This window comes from Plasmodium sp. gorilla clade G2 (assembly GCF_900097015.1).
Source record: "Plasmodium sp. gorilla clade G2 genome assembly, contig: PADLG01_00_22, whole genome shotgun sequence".
Taxonomy (NCBI): Eukaryota; Apicomplexa; class Aconoidasida; order Haemosporida; family Plasmodiidae; genus Plasmodium; species Plasmodium adleri (nom. inval.).
This window is the reverse complement of record NW_021628870.1, coordinates 40,631-66,017: the sequence shown is the minus strand read 5'-3', so window position 1 is coordinate 66,017 and position 25,387 is coordinate 40,631. Positions and strand designations below refer to the sequence as shown.

At 16.5% G+C, this 25,387-nt stretch overlaps 7 protein-coding genes across 7 annotated transcripts; 3 read left to right on the top strand and 4 right to left on the bottom strand.

Annotated features, from left to right (window-relative positions):
* Positions 1-5,702: 5,702 nt before the first annotated feature.
* Positions 5,703-6,573, top strand: PADL01_0018200 (Hypotetical protein; the record flags this gene model as incomplete). The annotated part of the gene is made up of 2 exons (XM_028680421.1): positions 5,703-5,774; positions 5,872-6,573. 2 exons carry the CDS (start codon positions 5,703-5,705, stop codon positions 6,571-6,573), a joined length of 774 nt encoding a protein of 257 aa, XP_028541199.1.
* Positions 6,574-8,779: 2,206 nt separating this feature from the next.
* On the top strand, positions 8,780-9,794 carry PADL01_0018100 (Plasmodium exported protein, unknown function; the record flags this gene model as incomplete). The annotated part of the gene is made up of 2 exons (XM_028680420.1): positions 8,780-8,848; positions 8,967-9,794. 2 exons carry the CDS (start codon positions 8,780-8,782, stop codon positions 9,792-9,794), a joined length of 897 nt encoding a protein of 298 aa, XP_028541198.1.
* Positions 9,795-10,757: 963 nt separating this feature from the next.
* PADL01_0018000 (lysophospholipase, putative) lies at positions 10,758-11,828 on the bottom strand (the record flags this gene model as incomplete). Its single annotated transcript, XM_028680419.1, has 1 exon — positions 10,758-11,828. One exon carries the CDS (start codon positions 11,826-11,828, stop codon positions 10,758-10,760), a length of 1,071 nt encoding a protein of 356 aa, XP_028541197.1.
* A 2,530-nt stretch (positions 11,829-14,358) lies between these two features.
* PADL01_0017900 (Plasmodium exported protein, unknown function) lies at positions 14,359-15,262 on the top strand (the record flags this gene model as incomplete). Its single annotated transcript, XM_028680418.1, has 2 exons — positions 14,359-14,427; positions 14,537-15,262. The coding sequence occupies 2 exons, from the start codon at positions 14,359-14,361 to the stop codon at positions 15,260-15,262; spliced, it is 795 nt and encodes a 264-aa protein (XP_028541196.1).
* A 720-nt stretch (positions 15,263-15,982) lies between these two features.
* Positions 15,983-17,137, bottom strand: PADL01_0017800 (Plasmodium exported protein (PHISTb), unknown function; the record flags this gene model as incomplete). The annotated part of the gene is made up of 2 exons (XM_028680417.1): positions 15,983-16,987; positions 17,069-17,137. 2 exons carry the CDS (start codon positions 17,135-17,137, stop codon positions 15,983-15,985), a joined length of 1,074 nt encoding a protein of 357 aa, XP_028541195.1.
* Positions 17,138-19,013: 1,876 nt separating this feature from the next.
* PADL01_0017700 (Plasmodium exported protein (PHISTb), unknown function) lies at positions 19,014-20,331 on the bottom strand (the record flags this gene model as incomplete). The annotated part of the gene is made up of 2 exons (XM_028680416.1): positions 19,014-19,919; positions 20,143-20,331. The coding sequence occupies 2 exons, from the start codon at positions 20,329-20,331 to the stop codon at positions 19,014-19,016; spliced, it is 1,095 nt and encodes a 364-aa protein (XP_028541194.1).
* Positions 20,332-22,908: 2,577 nt separating this feature from the next.
* On the bottom strand, positions 22,909-24,375 carry PADL01_0017600 (Plasmodium exported protein (PHISTc), unknown function; the record flags this gene model as incomplete). Its single annotated transcript, XM_028680415.1, is given in 3 exon segments — positions 22,909-23,919; positions 23,936-23,944; positions 24,271-24,375. The coding sequence occupies 3 exon segments, from the start codon at positions 24,373-24,375 to the stop codon at positions 22,909-22,911; spliced, it is 1,125 nt and encodes a 374-aa protein (XP_028541193.1).
* Positions 24,376-25,387: the final 1,012 nt, after the last annotated feature.

The following is a 25,387-nucleotide window of genomic DNA, read 5'->3' as shown; positions in this document are numbered from 1 at the left end:
ATAATATATATTTAATACATAAAACACCTTCTTTCATAATTTTATCTCATTAAACGTTATAACCTGAAACTTAAAAAAAAAAAAAAAAAAAAAATATAATTTTTATTTTTTAACGTTCTCTCATCTTTTGTACGTGTTACGCATAAATAACAAAAATGGTTATTTTTAAAACACTTATTTTTCTTCAAATATTTAGCACTTAAATAAATATTTCCTTATATTATATATATATATAATATGTTCGTTTAAAATTAATTCAATTTTTCTTCTTCGCAAATTGAATATTTTCAACCCTTTTTTATAAAAATAATAAAGAATAAAATACACTTTCTTTTATGAAATATTTCATATATTATATAAAATTATGAAATGTCAAAATTTCATATTTAAAAAAAAAAATTATACAGCAAAATACAATTTTTTTTAAAGAAAACAAAAGTTATCTTTCAAAACATTTGCAATAAAGAATATTGACAGTAAACGATAATTTTTATGTTTTATTATTTTTTTTTTTTTTTTTTGGTATTCTTATATAAATATATATATATATATATATATATATATATAAGAAAAATTATTAAAAATAAAATCTCATATAGAATTATTTATAATTTTAAAAAATACAAATATGATCTTATATAAAAACTTAATAAATTTAAGAACAAAAAAAAAAAAAAATATATACTATTTTTAACTGATTTTGAAAAAAAGTATTCACATTATATACATATATATATATATTCTATCCATAATAGTATTCTCATCAATATACATATAGATATATATATTTTTAAGTGATATTTAATTTTTTTATATTTATTCTAATTGTTCTTTTATTGTTCTGTTTATCTCCCCATTAATATTATTTAGGTTAACTTGTTTTAGTTGGATTAATAATTTTTCTCATGAAATATTTTTTTTTTTCATTATGCTTAATATATAAGTCCTTTTTTAATTTAAAATTTTTTTTTTTTTTTAAATAAAGAAAATAGTTTTTAATTTCATAAGTAAACAATAATAAATAATATATAATATTTCTTCTATCTTACTAATGTTGCATCAATTATTATGTTTACAATTCTTAATACATAGTGTAAATCTAAAGTAGCATTTTTTTAAACTGAATTATATGTGATATTTATATTTATCACAAAATCTATTTATATATTTACTTATATATTATTTACATACAAATAGTGTTAATAAAACATTCATATAATAAATGAATTCATAGTAAATAACTGAATAGAAAAAAAAAAAAAATTTTTTTTTCCAGTTCATATATATTATTTACAAATAATAAATAATTCCTACATTTATTTTATTTTATTTTTTTTTTTTTTGTTATTAATATTTTTTATTAATTATATAAATATATAAACATAATATTATATGTACACAAATTATTTACCCTTATGAAAATAATTTCAATTCTATTTCTAAAATTTAATAATAATTAATTTAGATAAATTTTATGTATTAGGAAAAGTTTAATTATAAAAATAATTCTATTTTAATATAAAAGATAAAGATATATTATTTCATATTTACCATTTTTATTATTTATAAATAATATTACAGTATGTTATTATATATATATATATATATATATATATATACAATACTGTTATTTATATATTTTATCCTTATAATATATGAACCAACCATATCTATAATATTAGGTAAAATGCAAATTAATTATTCCATATTTTAGTACACTTCATATATTCTAAACAACAAAATATATATCTCATTCATACATATATATATATATATATATATATATATAATTAATAAAAATTTTATATAGATTGTTCTTTTGAAAATATATATTATCCTTCCATATTTTTATTATACAATAAATCTTAAATAACACCATAAAAATATTAATTAGTACAATAATATGTGTTAGAATAATAGTGCTTTTATCAAAATATTTTTATCATGACATAATCAAAAATTTCTAATTATTACTTACTAAATTAAAATATAGGAATTTAAAAAAATATATATATTGTTAATGATAAGTAAATGTTTATATAGTACAAAAATTAATAAAAATAAAAAATTAGAACAATATTTTATTAATTTTTAAAACTAAACAACCATTTAGACAAATATTTTTTCACAATTTATATATCATAATTTACTATGATCTAAGTTAATATACATATTTCCAAAGAGAAATACAAAACACAAATTCATTAATATAAACAAAAAAGTAAAAAAAAAAAAAATTAATAAATAAAAACATTAAACATTGTTAATATAATTGTTATACTTTTTTCATAAAAAATATTAGGTACACAAATTAAATTTTCCTTCAATTATTTTATTTTTATATACAATTCTGTAAGATGTTTCAACAATGTAATATATACTAGATTAACACCATTAAAACAACTTTTTAAACACAAGGTCACAGTTTATAAGTACATACATATTTCTAATAAATATTTTATTACATTTATTATCATTTTAGTATATAAAATAAAGAAAATGATATATTAATAATGATAAAGTAGTAGTACGTATGTCTTGTATACACATATTTATGTATTGTTAAAGATGTTAATATAAATATAGAATTGTTAAAAATAAAAAAAATAATACAAAGATATTATATGTTATATATAAAAAAAATGTTTATTCATAATTTTATATTTAAAACACATACCTAAAAAAAATGAAAGTTTCTAATTTAAAGACAAAAAAAAAAAAAAAAAAAAAAAATACATATATACATATATATATGTATAAGGTGATTTACTAATTAATTATTTATGTATGATTGTGGTTTTTAATATTTTTTTAATATTTTATTATTATTTTTTTTTTTTTTTTTACGATATTTAATTCATAACTTTATATTAATAGAAATATCAGATATTAATATATTACACATTCTTTTCCACACAATATATGTATATCTTAATACAATTATTAATATTATTAATACTAAAAAGGATAAAAATATATATTAATTTTAAAATCATAATATAATTTGATAAATATATTTTCATTTTAATAATTAAATAAAAATATTTTTAATTATATAAAATAAAAATACATCTAATTAAATAGGTATGTAACCACTGAAAATATTACTTCTCTTATTCAATTAATAAACAAATATAATAGAACAATCATAATAATATTTTTAATGTATATATGATATCTTTTTAAATTCTTTTAAACCAATATATTTTAGAATTCTTCTTTTCCTATTACATTCTTATCATAAGATATAATAAAAAAAAAAAAAAAAAAAAAAACATAAAATAATTTGACATTTTATTTTATGATGTATTCATACTAATATCATATATATATATATATATTATACTACTATATATATAACTGATTTATTTTCTTTTTTTTTTTTTTCTCATTACTATTTTATATTATACCAAAGAATTAAACAATGGACTACTGCCATGTTAGATAAATAAAATTAATGGGTTTTAAAAAAAGCTTGTTATTTTAGGACAGTGTAATAAAGAAAAAAAAAAAAAAACATATATTTAAAAAGGAAACAAAATAACAAAAAATATATACATATATATATATATATATATAAGTTTAGAACCAACTACAGAACAAAAAAAAAAAAAAAAAAACTACAGGATAAAGACCAAAATGTGGAACAAGATATGGAACAAAACAAAAACAAAAATACATCAACAAGAGAAATATTCTTATATTTCAATAAATCCATAAAAAATATATTCAAATAATGTTAAGAAAATAAACAACATGCAACTCACTGAGCTACTACACTTACAAAATAATTGATGAATATGAACGATCATGAAGCAGAAAACATTTAGTGATAACTAAAATATCTATATATAAATATATATATATATATATATATTTATTTATTTATTTATTTATTTACTCCATTATTGCTATTCATATATTAGAGTAACAAAATAAATAGAACAAAAATTAAATTATACACAAACTGTAAACAGAAATATAATAATTAAAATGTATTTTTTAAATTTTATTTAATATATACACAATATAAAAATATATATATAATAATAATATAATACTATTCATAAAATCACTATTGTAAGAAGATATAACTATTTATATTCATATACTATAAGTTTATTGTATACATTCTTATATAAAATATATTGGTTCCAATAATATCATTTTATAATCTTTAAAGTAATATTACTAATGGTTATTTTATTTTTTTTTTTTTTTTTTTTTCACATTCCTTTTTCAAAGTGATAAATATCTTAATATTGAATAATAGAATATTTGAGAAAAATATATTATATACAATTGTAAATTTTTTTAATTTATATATTATAACAATTACACATTAAATTTATAATATTTATACATATTATTTTTTTACATATCTTATTAAATTTTTTTATAACTACAGATTAATAATATAAATTTATTATTAAAAAAAATTTTTAATTCCTACATATATATTATAAAGAATATAAAAAAAACAAAAAAAAAAAAAAAAAAAAACGATTATATTAAAAATTTAAAGGAAAAAATTATAATTATTTTAATTAACACGGTTCAAATGATTCCTACCATGATAATTTTATAATTTGTTAAATATATATATATATATATTTATTTATTTAAGATATAAATTCGGAATATAATTATATTTAATAGAATAATAATTTTTTATTGATTAATTGTTAGAAAAATATAACAGATAACAGAATTTTTCAATATCTATTTTATATATAATAATAAAACATAATGAATTTAATAAAGTAGCCATATTTTCTTACCTAATAATATATATATAATAATAGAGGAATAATTACTTTATTGTTTAACTCAGATAGATAATATTGCTTCCTAAATTTAATAAATTTTTATATGTTAGATGAGATATTATTAGAAATAAAATATAAGAGATTTTGTTCTTATATAATAAAATTTTTTCCTTTTTAATATATATATTTCTTTTATTCTTTTCAAAAAAAAAAAATTTCTTTTCTTATTTTTTAACATATTTATTATATATATATATATATATGAAATAATATATTAATTTCTATACAAATAAAATATAAAAAAAATTACGCATTAGAATAATATGTGTAAGAGAAATCCTCTATGTCATTAATATTATTTTCCAATAAAAAAAAAAAAAAATTGTGAAATGTAATATAAAATAAGAAAAACTTTATATTTGTATAAAATTACATTTAACATTAAAAAATAAAAATTATATATTATCAATTCATTTTGAACTAATATATAATAAAAGTATTCCTTTTTCATTTTATTATTATTTTTTTTTTTTTTTTTTTTTTTTCCAAAATTATTAATTAATGATATATATTATAATTTAATTATATTCTAATTTAAAATAAAAATATATAAAATATTCCTTATTTTAAAAAAATCTAATTTTTCATATTATATTGAGTAAAAAAATATTAAAGTAGTATATAGTAAAAATGTATAATCAATAATTCAATAATTAAAAAAATTATATATATATATATATAGCATACTAATAATATTCTTCTACAATATACAATATATATAAATATATGTTTTCTTATTTTTTTGTTTAATTTAGGATTTATTAATATTCTACGTAAATATATAAAAATATATATTCAATTTATTTTATTTTATTATTTTTTTTTTTTTCACATTTTATAGTACACATTTAAAAGGCAAAAAAAAAAAAAAAAATGATTAAGTTTCATACTAAAATATTTTTATTTTCTTTTTTGATAATTACTGTATTATTATCATCCCATAATGTAAGAAAATAAACAAAATGCATAATACATACATACATATACATATATGTATATATATATATATATATATATATCATATAACAATTTTATTATATAGGAAACACTTTACAGATTGATACAAATAAATGAAGTTGATACATCCTTTAGTAGGTTTTTGACAGAACGATCAAAAAATCCATCTTTAAAGGGACTGAATAACAGGTGTAAAGAAAATTGTAACCAAAATGATAATGAAGAACTATCACAAAATAATGAAGAACTATCACAAAATAATGAAGAACTATCACAAAATAATGAAGAACTATCACAAAATAATGAAGAACTATCACAAAATAATGAAGAACTATCACAAAACAATGAAGAAATAACACAAAATAAAGATGATATAACACAAAATAATGAAGAAAAACCATCTAAAGGTGTAATTATTGAATTAACTGAAAAGTCCGGTTTAATACCTATAGATAACAGTCGTCCAACCAGAAGACCGGGTAATAGGGGACCAGCAAAAAAAAAACAACCTCCTAAAAGTCAAGAACAATTAGTTAACGAATCTTTATCAAAATATAATATAGGTGAACAACTATTGAATTCTAAGTATCAACACGCAAACAAAATTGTAGACACATTACACCTTGATCAAAAATATAAAGATATGCTTAAAGAATATTTAAAATTATATATAGACGGAGATAAATCACGTAAAAGAAATAAGTTGTTTAAAAAATTAAAAGACAAGATTTCAACTATTCCAAGGAATCATGGTCTTTTCACTATTTGTGATTTTGCAAATCCATAAGATTATAGTATATTTTTAGAAAAAAAATAAAATGTATCATATAAAAAGAGAAATAATACATATATATATTATAACTTTTATATGATGATAAATAAATTTTATATATTACTATACCATGATGTGTAATTATATAGTATGTTATAAAAGAAAACCATTATATTTTAATATAAATTTCTATATTTCATTTAATAATATTAAACTAAAAATTATTTATATATTGTTTTATTATTATTTTTTTTTTTTTTTTTTTATTATACATAATATGCTATTCATAAAAATATATTTATGTTTTTTAATTAAAATGTTGTTCATAAGTTATATTTAATGTAAACATAATATTAAACTTTATTAAATATACTTATATACATACATACATAAATATATATATATATATATATATATATATAATGTAATTAATCATTATTTTAATTTGCATATACATTTTTTTCTATTATTACTTTTTCTTTTTACGTAATATATTTGAACCTATATAGTAATATGCATAATATCCTATATAACAAAAACGTAGTAATAATAAAAGGAAAGAAAAATTTTTGGGTAATAAAATATAAATATTAGAAATATCTTTACACATTTGAAAATAAACACATATATTATGACTTAACATCCTAAATTATTAAAATATATTTAAGTATATAATATATATATATATATATATATATATTTATAATATTATCCTCATTTATATTTATAAACTTATTAAAATTTATGTTTTTTGATATTATTATTATAAAATAATTTTAATAAATTTATGAATTTTATTATAATATAATATTTTTAAAATAAATACAAATTCTATAATGCATTTTCATATTTAATATATATATTAAATTGTACCATAATATATACTATCTGTATTTTTTTTTTTTTTTTTGATTTGGTTTTTCTTCGTATTCTTTTTCTTAAATAGTCTTTTTTTTGTAATTCAATATTATTAAAATTTTTAAAATTACATAAGAATATTATTAATATTATTTTGTCAAAATAAATAATAAAACATCATTTTACATTTATAAAATATATAGACATATTTTTTTCAAATTTTAAGAGAGTAATTGATACAAACATACAATTCACGTTTTATATATTAAAAATATAAACAAATGATATTTTCCAATTAAATGATAAATATATAGCAGAATAATTCAATAACGATAAATATAATATTTTTGTGTATCTCTTAAATATTTCTATAATATATAATTTTAACCTTATATATTATATTATATAATAAAAATATTCCATTTATATAATCTTTCTTATTTTTTTTTCATAAAAATGGAAAATAAATACATTTCGACAAAAAAAAAAAAAAAAAAAAAATACAACCAAAAAAATATTCTCTTCATAAATTTAAATTTTATATAAAACGAACGAATAATATATGCTTTTATTATTATCATTTATTATTTCTTTTTTAATTTTTTGCATTTTAATATTTTTAAAACGTGAAAAAAATAAGTCCCATTTTTACTAAATTAATTTCACTTCATGTATCATGTAGAAAAAAAAAGTACACCAAAATAAAAAAAAATAAATATGCGAAAATAAATAATAATAATAATAATAATAAATAATTGTAACAAGTTCACATAAAAAAAAAAAATATATATTTCTTTTTTTTTTTTTTTTTAAATAAAAGTATACTTTTGAAATATTTTTATATGTTCGCACTTTCTCTTTCTGAAAAAAAAATATCGGTATTTTTAATTCTCTCCATATTTCCTATAACATTATTTATAAATTATAAATAATTTATTTAACACAAATAAAAAAACAAATACCACGTCTTCAAAATTATATATATTTATATTCAAATTTTATTTTAAATAAAAATAATATAATTTTCTGAATTTTATTTTTTTCTTTTTCCCCTCCCCTACAACCATATAATATTTAATATTAACAACCTTTATAAGAAATTGGCTGAAATTTCTAAATTTTTATATGGAATACTTCGAAATATAAAATAAATGAATAGTAAATGAAATTAATGCAATATCTATTTTGAAATACACTCCAAAAATATATCATCCATATATATATATATATATATATTTATATTTATATATATATATATTTTATTCAAATAATAATCAATTTTATTTTTTTATTTTTTCTTAGTTTCAAATGTTTTTTATGCCAAAATAAAAAACTATAAATGTAAAATATATAAAATATTATAATGACCTTGTTTCAGACAAAAATAATAATATTTATATATCAGTGCTCTATATTAATCATTCATAATAAAGTAAGATAAATATATATATATAATAATTTTTTTATAAATATATCTTTTTTTGTTTCCTTAAAAATTCATGAAAAATATTATTATATATATATATATATATATATTTTTTTTTTTTTAGAATGTTTTTGAAAATTGGATTGTAATAAAAGATAAATCTCTTACCATAAAAAATTTATTACCTATAAGACTATTAGCCCAAATCAATTCAAATAAGCCAAAATATACTAAATTACATGAACAAGATGATTCAGGACAACAAGCCCAAGGAAAGGAAAACAAAAATGATTTTATGTTTATACACAAATTAATACATGAAGAACTTCAAAAATATGATTCAGATAAATACTTATATAATGGAAGAAACGCAAATGAAGATTATATTGATTATAAAAAAGAATTTGATTTAAAACATGAACAACTAACTTTTAAATTTAATATTAAACATATGATCTACAAAAAAATTATGAAATATTTCCTAAAAAGAAAAACTAAAAAACATTTTCAAAAAATGGTGAAAAAATTATTCTCTATTCCAAAAAAATCCATAACAAAAGATATTTCATACGAACAAATAAAGAATGAAAACAAAAAAAAAACAAAAATAGAAAAAGAAGCATCCACATGTAAAACAATTTTTCTTTCTTCCATTTTGTCTTCAGTTTCTATCGGTTGTTTTTTTACTGCATGTAAATTATCTGGACTTACTTGTACTATATTTGGAATGTGTAAAGCAGCTACAGCGTCTGCTGTAACTCCTGTTGTTTGTACAAGCGTAGGTGCTACTACTGCAACATGTCCCTTGGCTCTCATTATTACACTTGCAATAATTGGAATAATTTGCTTAATAATTATAATAATACTTGCTATTAGACTATTCAGACAGTATCGCTGTATAAATGATGAAAGCGAAGAAAATTATTCAGAGGAAGAATATTCAAATGAATAAAAATAAATAAATAAGAAATACTTATATGTATTTTACTCGTGTATTTATATAAAATAATATATTAATAATTATAATAAAACATATAAAATTTAATAAATGCGTATTCTATAAACGCAAAAAAATTCAGGTTGTATTTTACTTTGGAATATACTTAATTTTGAATGTCTATATATTTTTCTTATGATTTCAATATTAGTTCATTCATATAAATGTATATATATATATATATATATAGTAAATAATAACATTTTATTTTCAAAAATGCATTTTCATGTTTTTTTCTTGTTTTTTTTTTTAATGAATATTCTGTGTCTTATAATAAGTATGTGTTATAACTCGTGAGATAATAATTAACTTAGAAAAAAAAGAACTAAATATATATATATATATATATATTTCGATATTTGAATTATTCAACCTATTACATATTTTAAATTTATTATTTTTATCTTTTTCATATGATTCAACAAAAAAATAAAAAACGCAAATAAATACACCAATTGTTTTTTTTTTTTTCTTTTTTTCGAGAAAAGCTTTTTTAATATATAATACACAAAGTAACAAAAAACTCGAAATAAAATATTATGAATTCCTTCAATTTTTTCTTATTAAAATGGCATGATACATTTATAAAATATATTATCTTATTAATACTTATTTATTTTAATTTTTTTTTTTTTTTTTTTTTTTTTTTTTTGAATTTTTATAAAGAAAAATATTTTATGTTTTTATAAAAATATAAAACTAATAATAATAAAACACAAAGGATATATAAAAAATGAGATAATAACATTGTGTCTATATAATAATTATTATATTTAAAAATATTTCATTAAGAAATGATAATATTACTTCATGAAATATAATATTATATATAATTTGTTTAAATAATTAACATAAAAAAGATAAACACCACGTGTATTTTTCATTACATGTATTTTATATATATATATATATATATATTCAATTTTTATTTTTATTATTCATCCATTGAATAATTTTTTTTAAAACATTTTCATTTCCTGGTTCTGCTATAAGATCATGATCCATATCTTCTAATGCGTAGAGTTCTTTATTAACATTATTCAGTCCTTTATAAAAAGATTCAACATCTCCATAATCACAAATTGTATCGTTTTTTGAATGAATAAATAAAACAGGAATATTTGAAGGATATGACTTTATGTTTTTGTGTAAAGTATCTATACATTTTACAATTCCATAAGCAAGTTTGTTTGTCATATCACCTTTGTATCGATATTTATCATATGAAAGGATATCTTCAATAAAAGGATATTTTTCAAATTTAACCTTTCCTTGACTTGTTCTACAAGTGGAACATATAGATGATAATAAGTTTATACCAGGTAAATAATACAATCGATATTTTAATGATTTAATAGACCCAATTTTTGTAATTGAAACCATTCCAGATAATGATATACATCCTTTAATATTTAATTTAGATAAATCTTCATTTGATTCTCCTAATATTTCTAATGCTCTTAAAACAACATTTCCACCCATTGATGAACCTAATATATATATTGGAAGTTTTTTTCTATTCTTACTTTTATCATGATCCAATGTATCCTCATCTAATATACTTTGTTCAGAAGTAATTGAAGCATTAACTTTTCTAATATATTCAATTACATCACCTGCATAATCATCAAAATTATTAACATGAAGTCTTAAATTATCATATCCATCAGATTCACCATGACCCTGTAAATCAATTCCATATACAGAATAACCATTTTTATTAAATTGTTCTATCCAACTTCCTTCATATAGATAATAATTATCTGCATCTACTAATTCAGCGTGATTATTACTTACTATATTTACATTATGCCTTAAAAACGCAAGCCTCATATGTGTTGTTAAACCATGAATTAATATTATTAAGCCAATAGCTTTCTTAACTGTCCACGAATAATTTCTTATTGATAAACCATCCTTATTATAAAATGAATCAACACGACAAGTAGGTATACTACTTTCATCAACGCATATATCTTTTGTTGACATTTTATATGTTTTATTCTTAAAAATATACTATATATATATATATTTATATATATTATATATTCATTCAAATTTAAATTATACAGTCTATTAATATATAAATAATCTGTTCATATATTTTTATAATATATTAATATTGTAAAAAAAAAAAAAAAAAATAATAAAACACAAAAATTGCGACTAATTTTTTTCTTTTTATTTTATTAATGTTTATTTAAATATATATTAAAAAAAATAACCATTATATATATATATATATATATATATATATTTATTTATTTATTTATTTATTTATATATTATTCATTTCGGTTTATAAATATATTGGTTTCGCCAACAAAAATGAAAAATAATTTTAAAAATTAAAATTTTTTTTTATAAACAAAATTCATTATTTTTTTTATTATGTATAAGTAGAAAATATAATTATTAAATATTAATTTAATATATTATAGTAGAAATATATAGAACTTTTTTTTTTTTTTTTTTTGTCCTACATGTCATTTTAAAATAATAAATATATAAAGAATATGAAAAAAAAAAAAAAAATAAATAAATAATAAAGATACAATATTCTTTTAATATATATATTATATATATATGAAGTATATTTAATATTATAAATTTTAATTGAATATTAAAATAATATATATAATATAATAGCAAGTATTTTTTTGTCCTTTTAATTTTTATTTTATTTTTAAAGTACATTTATTTATGCTTAAGATAATAATGGGAAATTATAAATATATATATATATATATATATGTATGTATATACTATGAAGTATATTTAATATTATAAATTTTATTTGAATATTAAAATAATAAATATAATATAATAGCATGTATTTTTTTTGTCCTTTTAATTTTTATTTTATATTATCTTAAAGTACACTTATTTTTATGCTTAAAATAATATATGGAATTTATAAATATATATATATATATATATATATATATATTTATAATATTGTAAAAAAAATATGTATTTTTTTTTCTTTTAAAAGAACTTATAATTATATTTCAAAATATACAATTGCCTTAATATAAAAAAAAAAAAATAAAAACACACTTGTTACTACCTTACAAATATATAAAAGATGTATCACATTATAATTCATATAACTCTTAATATATATATATATATATATTGTAGTATTAATACTACGATTACACCAAATATATATAGCATTATAATTATGCAATCATAATTAAGATATAAATATAGAAGAATTGGAATCGGAAAATAAAAAAAAATTTTACATTTTCTTTTTTTCCTTTTTTTTTTTTGCTATCATTAAAATAAGAGTAATATAAATTCACATCTATTTTTATATATAAAATTATTCAATGTGTTAAAATTTTAGAACATTCTGTTTTTTAATATTTAACTTGGAATAAATGAATAAAAAATAGTAAAATACGGAAAAACTACAAGTGAAATATTTTTTTTTTGTTCGACCATTGTGAAGTCTATATAAATATTATATAACTAAATAGATATTATATTTTTCCTATAATTATATATATCAATATGTATAGTAAATTATGTTTGTTATTTTATTTCTCTTTTTAACAAAATAAAATAAATTTGGCATACGTTTCTTATGCCACTTAATCATATTTATTTTTCTGAGATAAAAAAAAAAAAAGTAAAAAGTAAAAAAATAATATCTGATACATATATATATATATATATATTTGTAGAACAAATCAAAAAAAATAAAAAATTTCATTAAATAAATAACATAGAAAATACCTTTTGCAAAACTTAATTTATTAAAAATGATAATTCTATAAATAAAAATATATGTTTCTTTATAATTTTTTAAATTATCCAAATAATAACCCATTTTTCTTTTAATTTTTTTTTCTCTTCATTACGTTATAAAAAAAGTACACCAAAAAAAAAAAAAAAAAAAAAAAGGTGTACATAAGTAAATACATATTTTTAGTGAGTTAATAACATTATACATAAATATGAATAAATGAATATTATGTATTATGGAAAATAAAAATAGGTATTGATATTATATATATATATATATATATTATTTGTATCGTTATAAGGATAGTTTCTTTTTAATCATATTTTTTTTCCTTATCTATATTTTATATAATTTGCATTTATTAAATTTTACTAATCCATAATAAATAAAAAATACATATATATTTATGTTAAAGAAAAAATAAATAAAATATTATTATATTGCCTTATGTATTTTTAATTAATATTTATGTTCATGTTATATAAAAAAAAAAAAAAAAAGAAAAAAAATTTGTTTTATCTTTTAATATCCATAAATCTATGTCAACCGTTTGTACTGAATTTTACTATATGTTAATATCCTTATCGTAAAATATTAATGAAATGTAAATGGATACAATTTTATTCACAATAGTTGTGTATTATATGTTATTATAAATGTATAGTCTTGTTAATAATATTTTTCAAATTTATATCCTTTTAATATTATTTTAAAACCATTCCATCATTTACAAAATAAACGTAAAAGACGTCTTAATATTAAAATGATATTACTACAAAATAAAATAAACTTTCTCACAGTTATATTTCTTATATTATTCTTATCATATAAGGTATTATAATATACATAAAATATTTATTCATTCATTAGTTAATTCAGCACATATACCATATATATATATATATATATATATATATATATATATATATTTTCCCTTTCAGAATACATTCACAAAAAAGGAAGACCTAACATATAAAAGCAATATCACAACAAAAATAAAATCAAATAGAATATTGTCAAATTTTAATTTAAAAGAACTCAAATATAAGAAATTAAAAGAATATGATGATTTAAAAAAAAACATTAAAGAATATAAAGACGAAGATAGATCTATTCTCTTGTACAACTTAATAAATAAGCACCTTCAAAAATATGACTTGGATGAATATTTATATCATGATAGAAATGCAAATGAAAAATATATGTATTATAAAAAATATTTTGGTTCACAAAAAGATACAGAAAATATGAAAAGGAAAATAAGAAAAATTTTCAATGAATATGATTCAAAATATTTACTACAAAGCAATAAAAAAAAGTACTATAAGGATTATATAAAAAAGTTATTCTACATTCTAATTAAAAAGGAAAAGAAAAAAACATATGAAGAAATAAAAAAACAGAAAAATAAAGACATGTCCGATTTTGATATATTTCATAATGGTATATATACAATAATTTTTACTATATTATCTATTACATGCTTAGTCATATGCTTTAAAGTATGTGGTATATCTGCTGTGATAACGGTTTCTTCAATTATCTCAATTATGTGGCCCATTGTAATTGGAATAATTGGAGTAGTTTTTTTAAACCTTGCATTATTATTCCTATTCAAAATAGTTTCATTTGATGAATATGAATCAGAAGATAACTATGAATATTAAATCAATATAGAAATTAAAAAAGATATACACAAATATATATATATATATATATATATATATGTTTTTTTTTTAATTTTTACTTTTACATACATTGAACAAATTTTATATAATTAAATGTAATTTAACATTTAAAATACTACAAGATAAAATTCATTTAAATATATAAATAAATATATATATATTTTATTGTCTTATTCCTATTAATCATATTTTTATGGTTTACGTAATTAGGATAATTTATTTAAACTTTTTCTACATCATTTTGTTCACTAAAATTTTTAAAATTATATATGTATATTTTATTTATCATATTCTTTTCATTTCTTTTCTATTTTCTTCTTACATAAATAAAATTACAAAAAAAAAAAAAAAATTAATATAAATATATATATATATATATATATATATATATATATTAATATGCTTATTTTTACTTTTAATGCTTATAGGAACAAATTCTATAAATATATATATACCATTTTGTATAAAACAAAAAAAGAAAAATACTTTTTTTTTTTTTTTTCCATATTAATATGACAAATATTTAACGTATATAAATTTAAAAATTAATATGTTATATACTTATGTATTCCCTCAAAACATTAAATGAACATTTATTTTTATAACCAACATAATGTATTCATTAAATATACATATATATATATATATATATATATATATTATAATATCTCTTATATTTTAAGATACTACAACATTTTGTTAATCCTCATCTATATATGGTGCATTTATTAGACATATTTCATAGTTGTTTTTTCCTATATTATCAGAGATATCTTCTTTTTTATTACTTATTGGTTTATAATTCTTGTTTTGTGTATTTTTTAATTGTGCTTTAGATTCATCTATAAAAACATTGGTATTCTTATTTATAGTTTTATGACTATAATCTATTTTATTAAACGAATTAATAAGAATTTCTTCACAAGAATCATGTAATTTTCTTTTTAAATATCTCCAACAATATCTACAAGACTTTAAAAGCATTTTAAATTCTTTGGTTTTTAATTTTGAATTTTTAATCCATTTAGAGAAAACTACATTGAGATAATAGTCACTTTTTAAGATATCCATAACAATCATTTTTTTACAATCACAAAATTTTCTAAAAACATAATTATTTTCAATATTATAATCTACTTTTAAATTCTTATAAAAAATCTCTATATGCTTTATTAAGAAAAAAAGATTTAACTTTTCCTTGAACATTAATTCAGACCACATATCCTTCATATATTTTTTTCTATTTAAGAAGAAAGCACAACTTCTTATTTTCTTATTTATTTCCAAATCTTTAGGATCCATTACTAAAATAGGAATGTCTTTATTAATACATTTAGCTTTATGTTTCTCACCTTTACAACATTTTTTAGGGCTTAAATAAAATATATTACCATCTCTAATATTATCACAAAGGTCATAAATGTTCAAATTATCTTCACAGTCTTTCATTTCATAATAAATTTTATCAAAAATATGAGCAGGAAATATAATTTTTAATATATCATATGTATTTAATGAATATATCAAATCATCAAAATTATATTTTCCATACACTTTATTATTCATACTCATTTCTAAAACATTCGATTTCCCATTAAAATATTCGCCAGGAATTTCTACTAATTGTTCTTTCTCAGATATATTTCTTGAATATTTATCTAATTTATATATAACTGAAAAGGTATCATCTTTATACACATTTATCTGATAAAAAAAATATATATGTATATTTATGTATATATATATATATATATATATATATTTTTAATATTTTAAAAATATTACCAATACAAATACATATAATATACCAATAAACAATAGCGAAATACGTCTAAAAAAATTCATTCCTTTCATTTTCTTTTAGTTTTCTTATTCAGTAAGGAAAATATTAATACGATCTTTTCCATTTAATTTATTTATATTTAAATTTCTCTTACACAAAGCTGAAATATGAGGTTAAAATGGGAGCAACATATATATATATATATATATAATAATAATAATAATAATAAATGAATAATCTTAATATTTTATTTTTGATTTTTTTTTCCTACAAACATATGGATAATCTATTGTTTCTAATTTTCCATTAAAATATAAATTTATTTCTATAAAAATATAAAATATTTATTAAACTATTTATTACAATATATATTTACATGTATTCCAAACAATTATATAATATTTTCCCTTTTTGATATACTAATTAATACAAATAAATATATATATATATATTGTGTATGTGTATTTATATATTTATATATTTCTATTCAAACATGAATTTACATATTTTTACAGAATACTTTATAATTCACAATAAAAATGTAACATAGAAAATAAGTATATCATGTATTCATTACCTTTGTGTAATATCTTAAAAAAATACGAATATAAATAAAATTGTATTCTGTTGGTATATAAAAATAAAGTTAAAGACAAAAATATAGATATTTATTTACTTGAAAATTTTTTTTTTTTTTTTTTTTTTATTATTATTTTATTATATAATTTGTAAAAAAAAAGTTTTTACTACTTTTTCTTTTTTTTTTTGGAGAAAAAAAAATATTAAATTTAAAGATTTAATTTCCTCAAAATTGTATTAAAATTATAATAGTCAAAAGAAAAATTATATCTACAAAATAATGTGGATATGATCATAAAAAGAAAAAAAATAAAAGAATTAATATAAAAAAAAATAAATAAATAAAAAAATATAATATATAACATCATTATATTATATATATTTATTTTATATGTACGTAATTCAAATAAAATAATATTATTATCTTATTATATATATATATATGTATATATTTTTGTGATTTATAATGCGTACATATCAAATACAATTTTCCTTGTTTAAATTATTAAAATGATTATATCGGGTGTATTCAACATTTTTATTTATCGTTATTTGATTTCATATATATATATATATATATATATATATAATATGATAAAGAAAAAAAAAAAAAAATAAAAATAATGAATTTTATACACAAGACATTCATAAGTATTCTATGTATTATAACCGTTTCATTGTATAATGTACTCGATTCATTGTATGTATTTTCTCTATATATTAAAAATAATATGGTATCTTTATATGATTTGTATATATTCTTATTTCATATATATAGTATTTGCAAAGTGTTCTTGTCCACTGTACTTTTCATGTATATTATTATAATAATACATATATATTTTTATATACTTATAATATTAAATTCATATTAAAAAAAAAAAAAAAAAATTATCAAAATAAATAAAAAAATACAAAATTGAAATTATATATTTTTATATCTTTACAACACCATAATTTCATTTGCGTAAACGTTATGATTCTTTAATTTTTTTATCAACGTTTTTTTTTTTTTTCACTTGAATAAGTTAAATATAATTTTTAAAATAACAATAATAAATAAAAAGGAAGAATAAAATAAGTATAAATTGTATATAAAATAAAATAAAAACGTACATGATAAATTTTAATTAAAAATCGTAAAAATTATATTTTTGGTTATTCACATTATCATATATATATATATATATATATATATATAAAAGAAGAAAAAATTCATATACAAAAATTTGATAAAATGATTAATATAAAGTATAATTCATTTATATTATTTGATTTATATGTATTTATTATCATTTTTATATGTTATAATTTTATTTCTTATTAAGTATATTATGTTATTATTTTATTTTTTTTTTTTGTTGATATTTAAATTCTTAAAACTGTTTTACCCTTATAATGTTTATTCATAAATTTTTTACATTCACGTTCACCAGTTTTAAGTAAACTTCTCCATGAATATCTACCTGCAGTTACAAGAATTTTAAATTCTGAAAGTTCATGTGTACCACCATTAATCCATTTATGGAATAAATCAAAGATTGATCTTTCATGACTTTCATGTAAACTCTTAAGTGTTTTTTCACATTCGTTCCACATTTTTTCTGAATATTCACGACTTACTCTACTTCTATTTTTAAGGCCATAATAGTAGTTATATAAACCATATCTTAGAAAACTAAATTTTTGTTCTTCATGTTTCATGATATCTGACCACAAATTGGATAAATATTCCAAGTTATTGTATGAACTGTCCAATTTTAAAATTTTCTCATTTAATGTAAGGTCATATGGCATAGTTAAATAACTAGAGAGTTCAGTTTCATATAAATCTAATTCCAAAAGTTCCCATGTAGAACGTTTTAATAAATTATCGAAAATATCTGGACAAGTTTGAAATAAATGTTCATCTACACCTCCAAATGTTGACTTTATAGATGTAATGAGATTACGTACACTTGAACCATCATATTTTGATTGATAATCGGATGATTCCCATTTATTTTTTAAAGGATGAGGTTTTTTGGGTTTTTTTGGGGGGGGGTCTCTTTTACCAAATGCTTCATTAAATGCAGACCATATATTATTTTCATAAGTATGACCCATACCGTCAGAACCATCAAATGTGCTTACTTCTGTTTCACCATCATTTTCATTTTTACTCTCCACTGTCAAATTTTCTGATTCCTCGGTTTCACTTAATATTCTGGAATATTCTTTCTTTATTAAATTAACGTTCGATATTCCATTTGATTCAAAACTACAACAGACGTTCTATACACGAAAAAAAAAAAAAAAAAAAAAAAAAAAAAAAAAAAACATATATATATACATACATACACACAAATATATATATATATATATATGAAAAATAAATATAATAATATATTAGTTATTTTATATGTAGAATAAATATATATGATTCGAATTTAGAATAAAATGTACACATACATTTTTTCTTATTTTTTATTTTTAATTTTTTTTTTTTTTAACATACCACTATTATAATTATTGCAAGGATAGATAACTTTAAACATAAGTTACCAAAGGATGAGAACTGATTTTTTCTTTTCATATTATTTTCTTCATCATCAAAAGAATATATTGTACAATATTTTGATTGTACATTATTAGAATCTAATAATCCTTTAGTTGGATTAACATTAAATTTATTATAAAACCTCATTTTTGTTTTTTATATATAAACAATTATTCTAAAAAGATACAGTCTTTATATATATATATTATATGAATATTATTATTATTATTATTATAAAAAAAAAATTATTTTTTTTCGTATTTTCTTCAGACTATAATATATAATATTTTAAAAGGCAAAATAGTATATATTATATTATTTTAGGAATGTGTAAAAAAAAAAAAAAACAATAATAAAAAAAAATTTTAAATAAATAATATAATTATAATAACTTATATATAAGAATACCTAATTATATATATATATATATATAATATGTATTTGCTATAATTTGAAACATAGATAAAATATTAAATTATTATTTGAAATTTCTCATCTTATTTGTTTTTTCACTTTCACATTTCACCCTATATCTATAGCATATTAAATTTTAATAAAATTTACACAAGCACACAAAAAAAATTATATAATTACAAAACTATAAAACATTGTATCTCATTATAAAATATCTATAATATTAAATACATTATATAATGATACTATATTGTTTATATAATCATTTATATAATTAAAGTGTTATTTATAATTATTGAGCTTATTTGTTTGTATCATATATACATTTCTATCCTTTCTTTAAAATTTTATAAATTAATTGAAATATATATTAGGAGTTAATAAAAAAAAAAAAAAATAATTAATTAATTAATTTATATTATTTAATTAAAACTATTTTTATAACATTTATTCAAATATTACAATATTTTATATTTTAATAACTATTACATATAATTTATTTTTCACAATATTTAATAATAGTCTCAAAAAATTAAGGTCTGTTTTTAACTCAAACATTTTCACCATATAGGAGAAATATACCTCATTAAGAAAAAAAAATATATAACATAAATAATAATTAAATTAACCTATTTTTATATTTATTAATAAAAATATTTAATATATAAATATGATTATATAAATATATATATATATATATATATATATATATATATTATTTTAAACATTTTTTTTTAACATAATTTTTTCTACAATATGTTAATGTGTTCTTCTAAAAATATTTTCATTTCATATTTATATCTAAGTACAATATTATTTTAAATTATAATAAAAAACATATATATATATATATATTTAATAATAATATTTTACCATATAATATTATAGTCATAATATATTTTAAGTCAACTCTATTAAATCTATAAAAGTATTAAAACCCCCAAGATAATTTTATATAACATATATATTACACATTATAAAAAAAGAAATATCGAACAAAATTTTATGGAATACTTAAATATATGTTTAATATTAATTTTGTTCTCATATACGTTCATATATCACTTTTCTAATTTTTACGTGTTATATACACATTAAATTATTAATAATATAATGTTTTTAAATATAAAAAAAAAAAAAAATTAAAAAGACTTATTATATGAAGCATCTAAAATAATATTATTTTCTCAATAGGATCAATGATGAAAAAAAAAAACAAATTTATTAATTTGTGATAAAATTAAAATAACAAAAATATAATATATATATATATATATATATATATATATATATATATATATGTTGTATATATGTGTAATTAGGAACATAATTTAAATGTTCTTGTTCATATTAATAATAATTTAAATTATTTTTCATATCAAAAATATATATTCATATTAAATATTTAAATGTAATTTTAAAATGTATACTCTAAAAATTTAAAATAATTAAAAAATAAGGATTTTTTTTATTTATTTTATTTCTTTTTTTTTTACTATTTTTTTAAAAGTACCAGTAGTGAAAAATATAAATAACATATAAAAAAACCACAAAAGACAATTACTTTCAATATTTTATTTTAACATTATTTAAATTAATAATTATAATAATTTTATGAAATATACTTTTTAATACATTTATATTAAAGAAAAATAATATATTTTTTTATTTCTATGATTATATTGTTAAATATAAATATGAACGCTATATAAAATTTTTATATTATTTCTTACAAAAGTGCATTAATATTTTATGTATGTATTTATGTATATATATATATATATATGTGTGTGATTTTATTCATATATATATAATATAAATGAAAGAACAAATTTGAATCTTAAAAAATATATATATATATAATAAACAAAATATACACTTCAAAATTACATAAATAAAAACATATAAAAAATAATAATTATTATTTTTATTATTATTATAGATAAAATATAATTATAATATACCCAATTATATAAAATATAAATGGTTGAAGATAGTTTAATCATTTATAAGTATGAATTCAAAATAGTACAAAACATTAAGAAAAAATTATAAAAACATTTTCTATAATAGTTATATTATGCCTCTTAGTTAATATGTAAATGTTCTCATAATATATTTGATGTTATTTTATTCTTTCTTTTTATTTTATTTCATTATGGTGTTATCATTTTCAACATGTTTGAAAAACCTAAAAACAATACACATTCCCCAAAATGTAAAAAACCTTATACATACATATATATATATATATATATATATATTTATTTACACTATTAACTAGGTTCCATTATATTAATTATTTTTTTTTTAAAAATTTCTTTTTTTTGATTTCTGTTGATTATTTCCCTTTGCTTTTGGTGATGCTTGTTTCTGTCCTTTTCCATTTTGAAGCTTTTGTTGTTGTACTTTTGGTGGTTCAACTTTTTGTTGTTGTACTTTTGGTTGTTCGACTTTTTGTTGTTGTAATTTTGGTTCTTCAAAATGAACTTCTTCTACTGTGATTTCGTCTTTTGGTTTTTCAACATTAACTTCTTCTACTGTGATTTCGTCTTTTGGTTTTTCAACATTAACTTCTTCTACTGTGATTTCGTCTTTTGGTTTTTCAACATTAACTTCTTCTACTGTGATTTCGTCTTTTGGTTTTTCAACATTAACTTCTTCTACTGTAATTTCGTCTTTTGGTTCATCAACTTTAACTTCTTCTTCAGTAATTTCTTCAACTTCAGTTTTTTGCTCTTTTGGTTTTTCGACATTTTCTTCATATTCATTTTCATGATGTTCCGTTCCCTTCTTTACAGTTTCTGATTCTACATCTCCTAAATATCCTTTTGCAAATATTCCTCTACTATGTTCTTCTAACATTTTTTCTCTTTGTGCTCTTCTATCAAGTTCATGTTGTTTAATTTTTCTTTTTTGATTTAACATTTCACCATATTCTCTGAATTCAGAAGCTAATTTTTCCTTCCATAATTCAAACATTAATTTTCTAAATTCAGCCCATTCACCTTTTACATATTCTAAAACTTCTTTAAAAATTTTACGTTCACATATTTTACCATTTAAAGAAAGATCAGAATATTGTAAAAAGAACTTTTCTTTTTGTATTAAATTTCCTTGCATATCAAGATGTGCACGTCTGAATTTTTTCTCTTTATATTCATCAGGTATTTTATATGTTTCTGCTATACTTTCAATAAATTTAAATACATTTTCTTCTACTTTTTTAAATTTTTCCATCTCAGCATCGTGTACAAAACTAAATATTATATGCATATCAATTCTATTTATAAATTCATCAGATTTGTCAATCATTTCATTTATTTCTTCAGCAGTGTATTTTTTGAAATCAAACTTATTTAATTGCTCACTTGATGAATCCTCTTCATTCTTAATTTCATCAACAGTGAAATAATATCTTAAATTGGTACGTCCCTTTAAATTTGTTTCAGCTAAACTTTTAAAATTTCTTTTGGCGCAATGGAATCCATAATTATTATTATTATATTCAAATATTGATAAATTCTAAAAAATAAAATAAAATAAAATAAATAATATATATATATATATATATATATTACACATAAAAGGTTTATTTACTTATAAAATATCTTCATATTTACACTTTTTAAAATATTAAAAAATTATTAATTTAATTTATTTTTTTATTACCAATGATAACATACAAATGATAGCAACAACGGATAGAAGGCCATGTCTTTTAAGGACACATCTTAGAGCACTCCTTTTTGTATTATTATATGTACTAACAGCCATTTCTTATTTTTTTCTATTTTTAAGAATTTTTTAAAAGACCGAAATTCTTACAATTGTTTACACAGAAAAAGTAATTTTTTCTATTTATATTCAATATATTTTTTAAAACTAAAACGTATATATATGTATAATGTACAAATATTCTGTAACGGTTTTTATTTAAAAAAAAAAAATTAAATATATATATATGTATATCAAATATAAACACTATTTTTTTTTTTGTTACGTAAAACAAAAAAAAATATTTTAATCTTGATATTAATATATATATATATATATATATGTATATATATATTTTTTTTTTTTTGGGTAAAATTAATGGATAATCATATTAGATATTATAATTATATACTTAGTAAAAAAAATATATATATATATAATAATATAAGATTTAAAAATAAATATATTTTATTTATTATTATATTTTTGATTTTTAAAATTTCCTTATAACCTTATATATAGATATATATATTATTAATATATTTATATATCCTTTTTATATATATATTTATGCTAAATAAATAAATATTTTAGGTTTTTTTTAATATTATATAATATAATAAAATTATGAAATATAAGTATAATTAAATATAATATTGGAAAATAGTATTTGTATAATAGGTATAAAAATATACACATATATATATATTACATATATATAGTAAATATTATTAATTACCCAATTTGTATCCCTATGTATTAATATATATATAATAGTAATTCCTAAGAATAAATTTTTTTTTTTTTTTTTATGTAATATAATAAAAAGAATTACATTAATAATTTATACATTCATCATTTTTATTATAATATACATATTATATATATATATATAATTTTATACTTATTTTCTATTTTAGATCATTTATTACCACATTTATTTTGTAGTGTTAATAATATATATTAAAATATATATATTATAATATTTTATTAATATTTCAAAATTTTTCAATTTAATGTATTCATATTTGAGTTAATTTTCTTTTCTTTTTTTTTTTTTCTTTTTTTCATT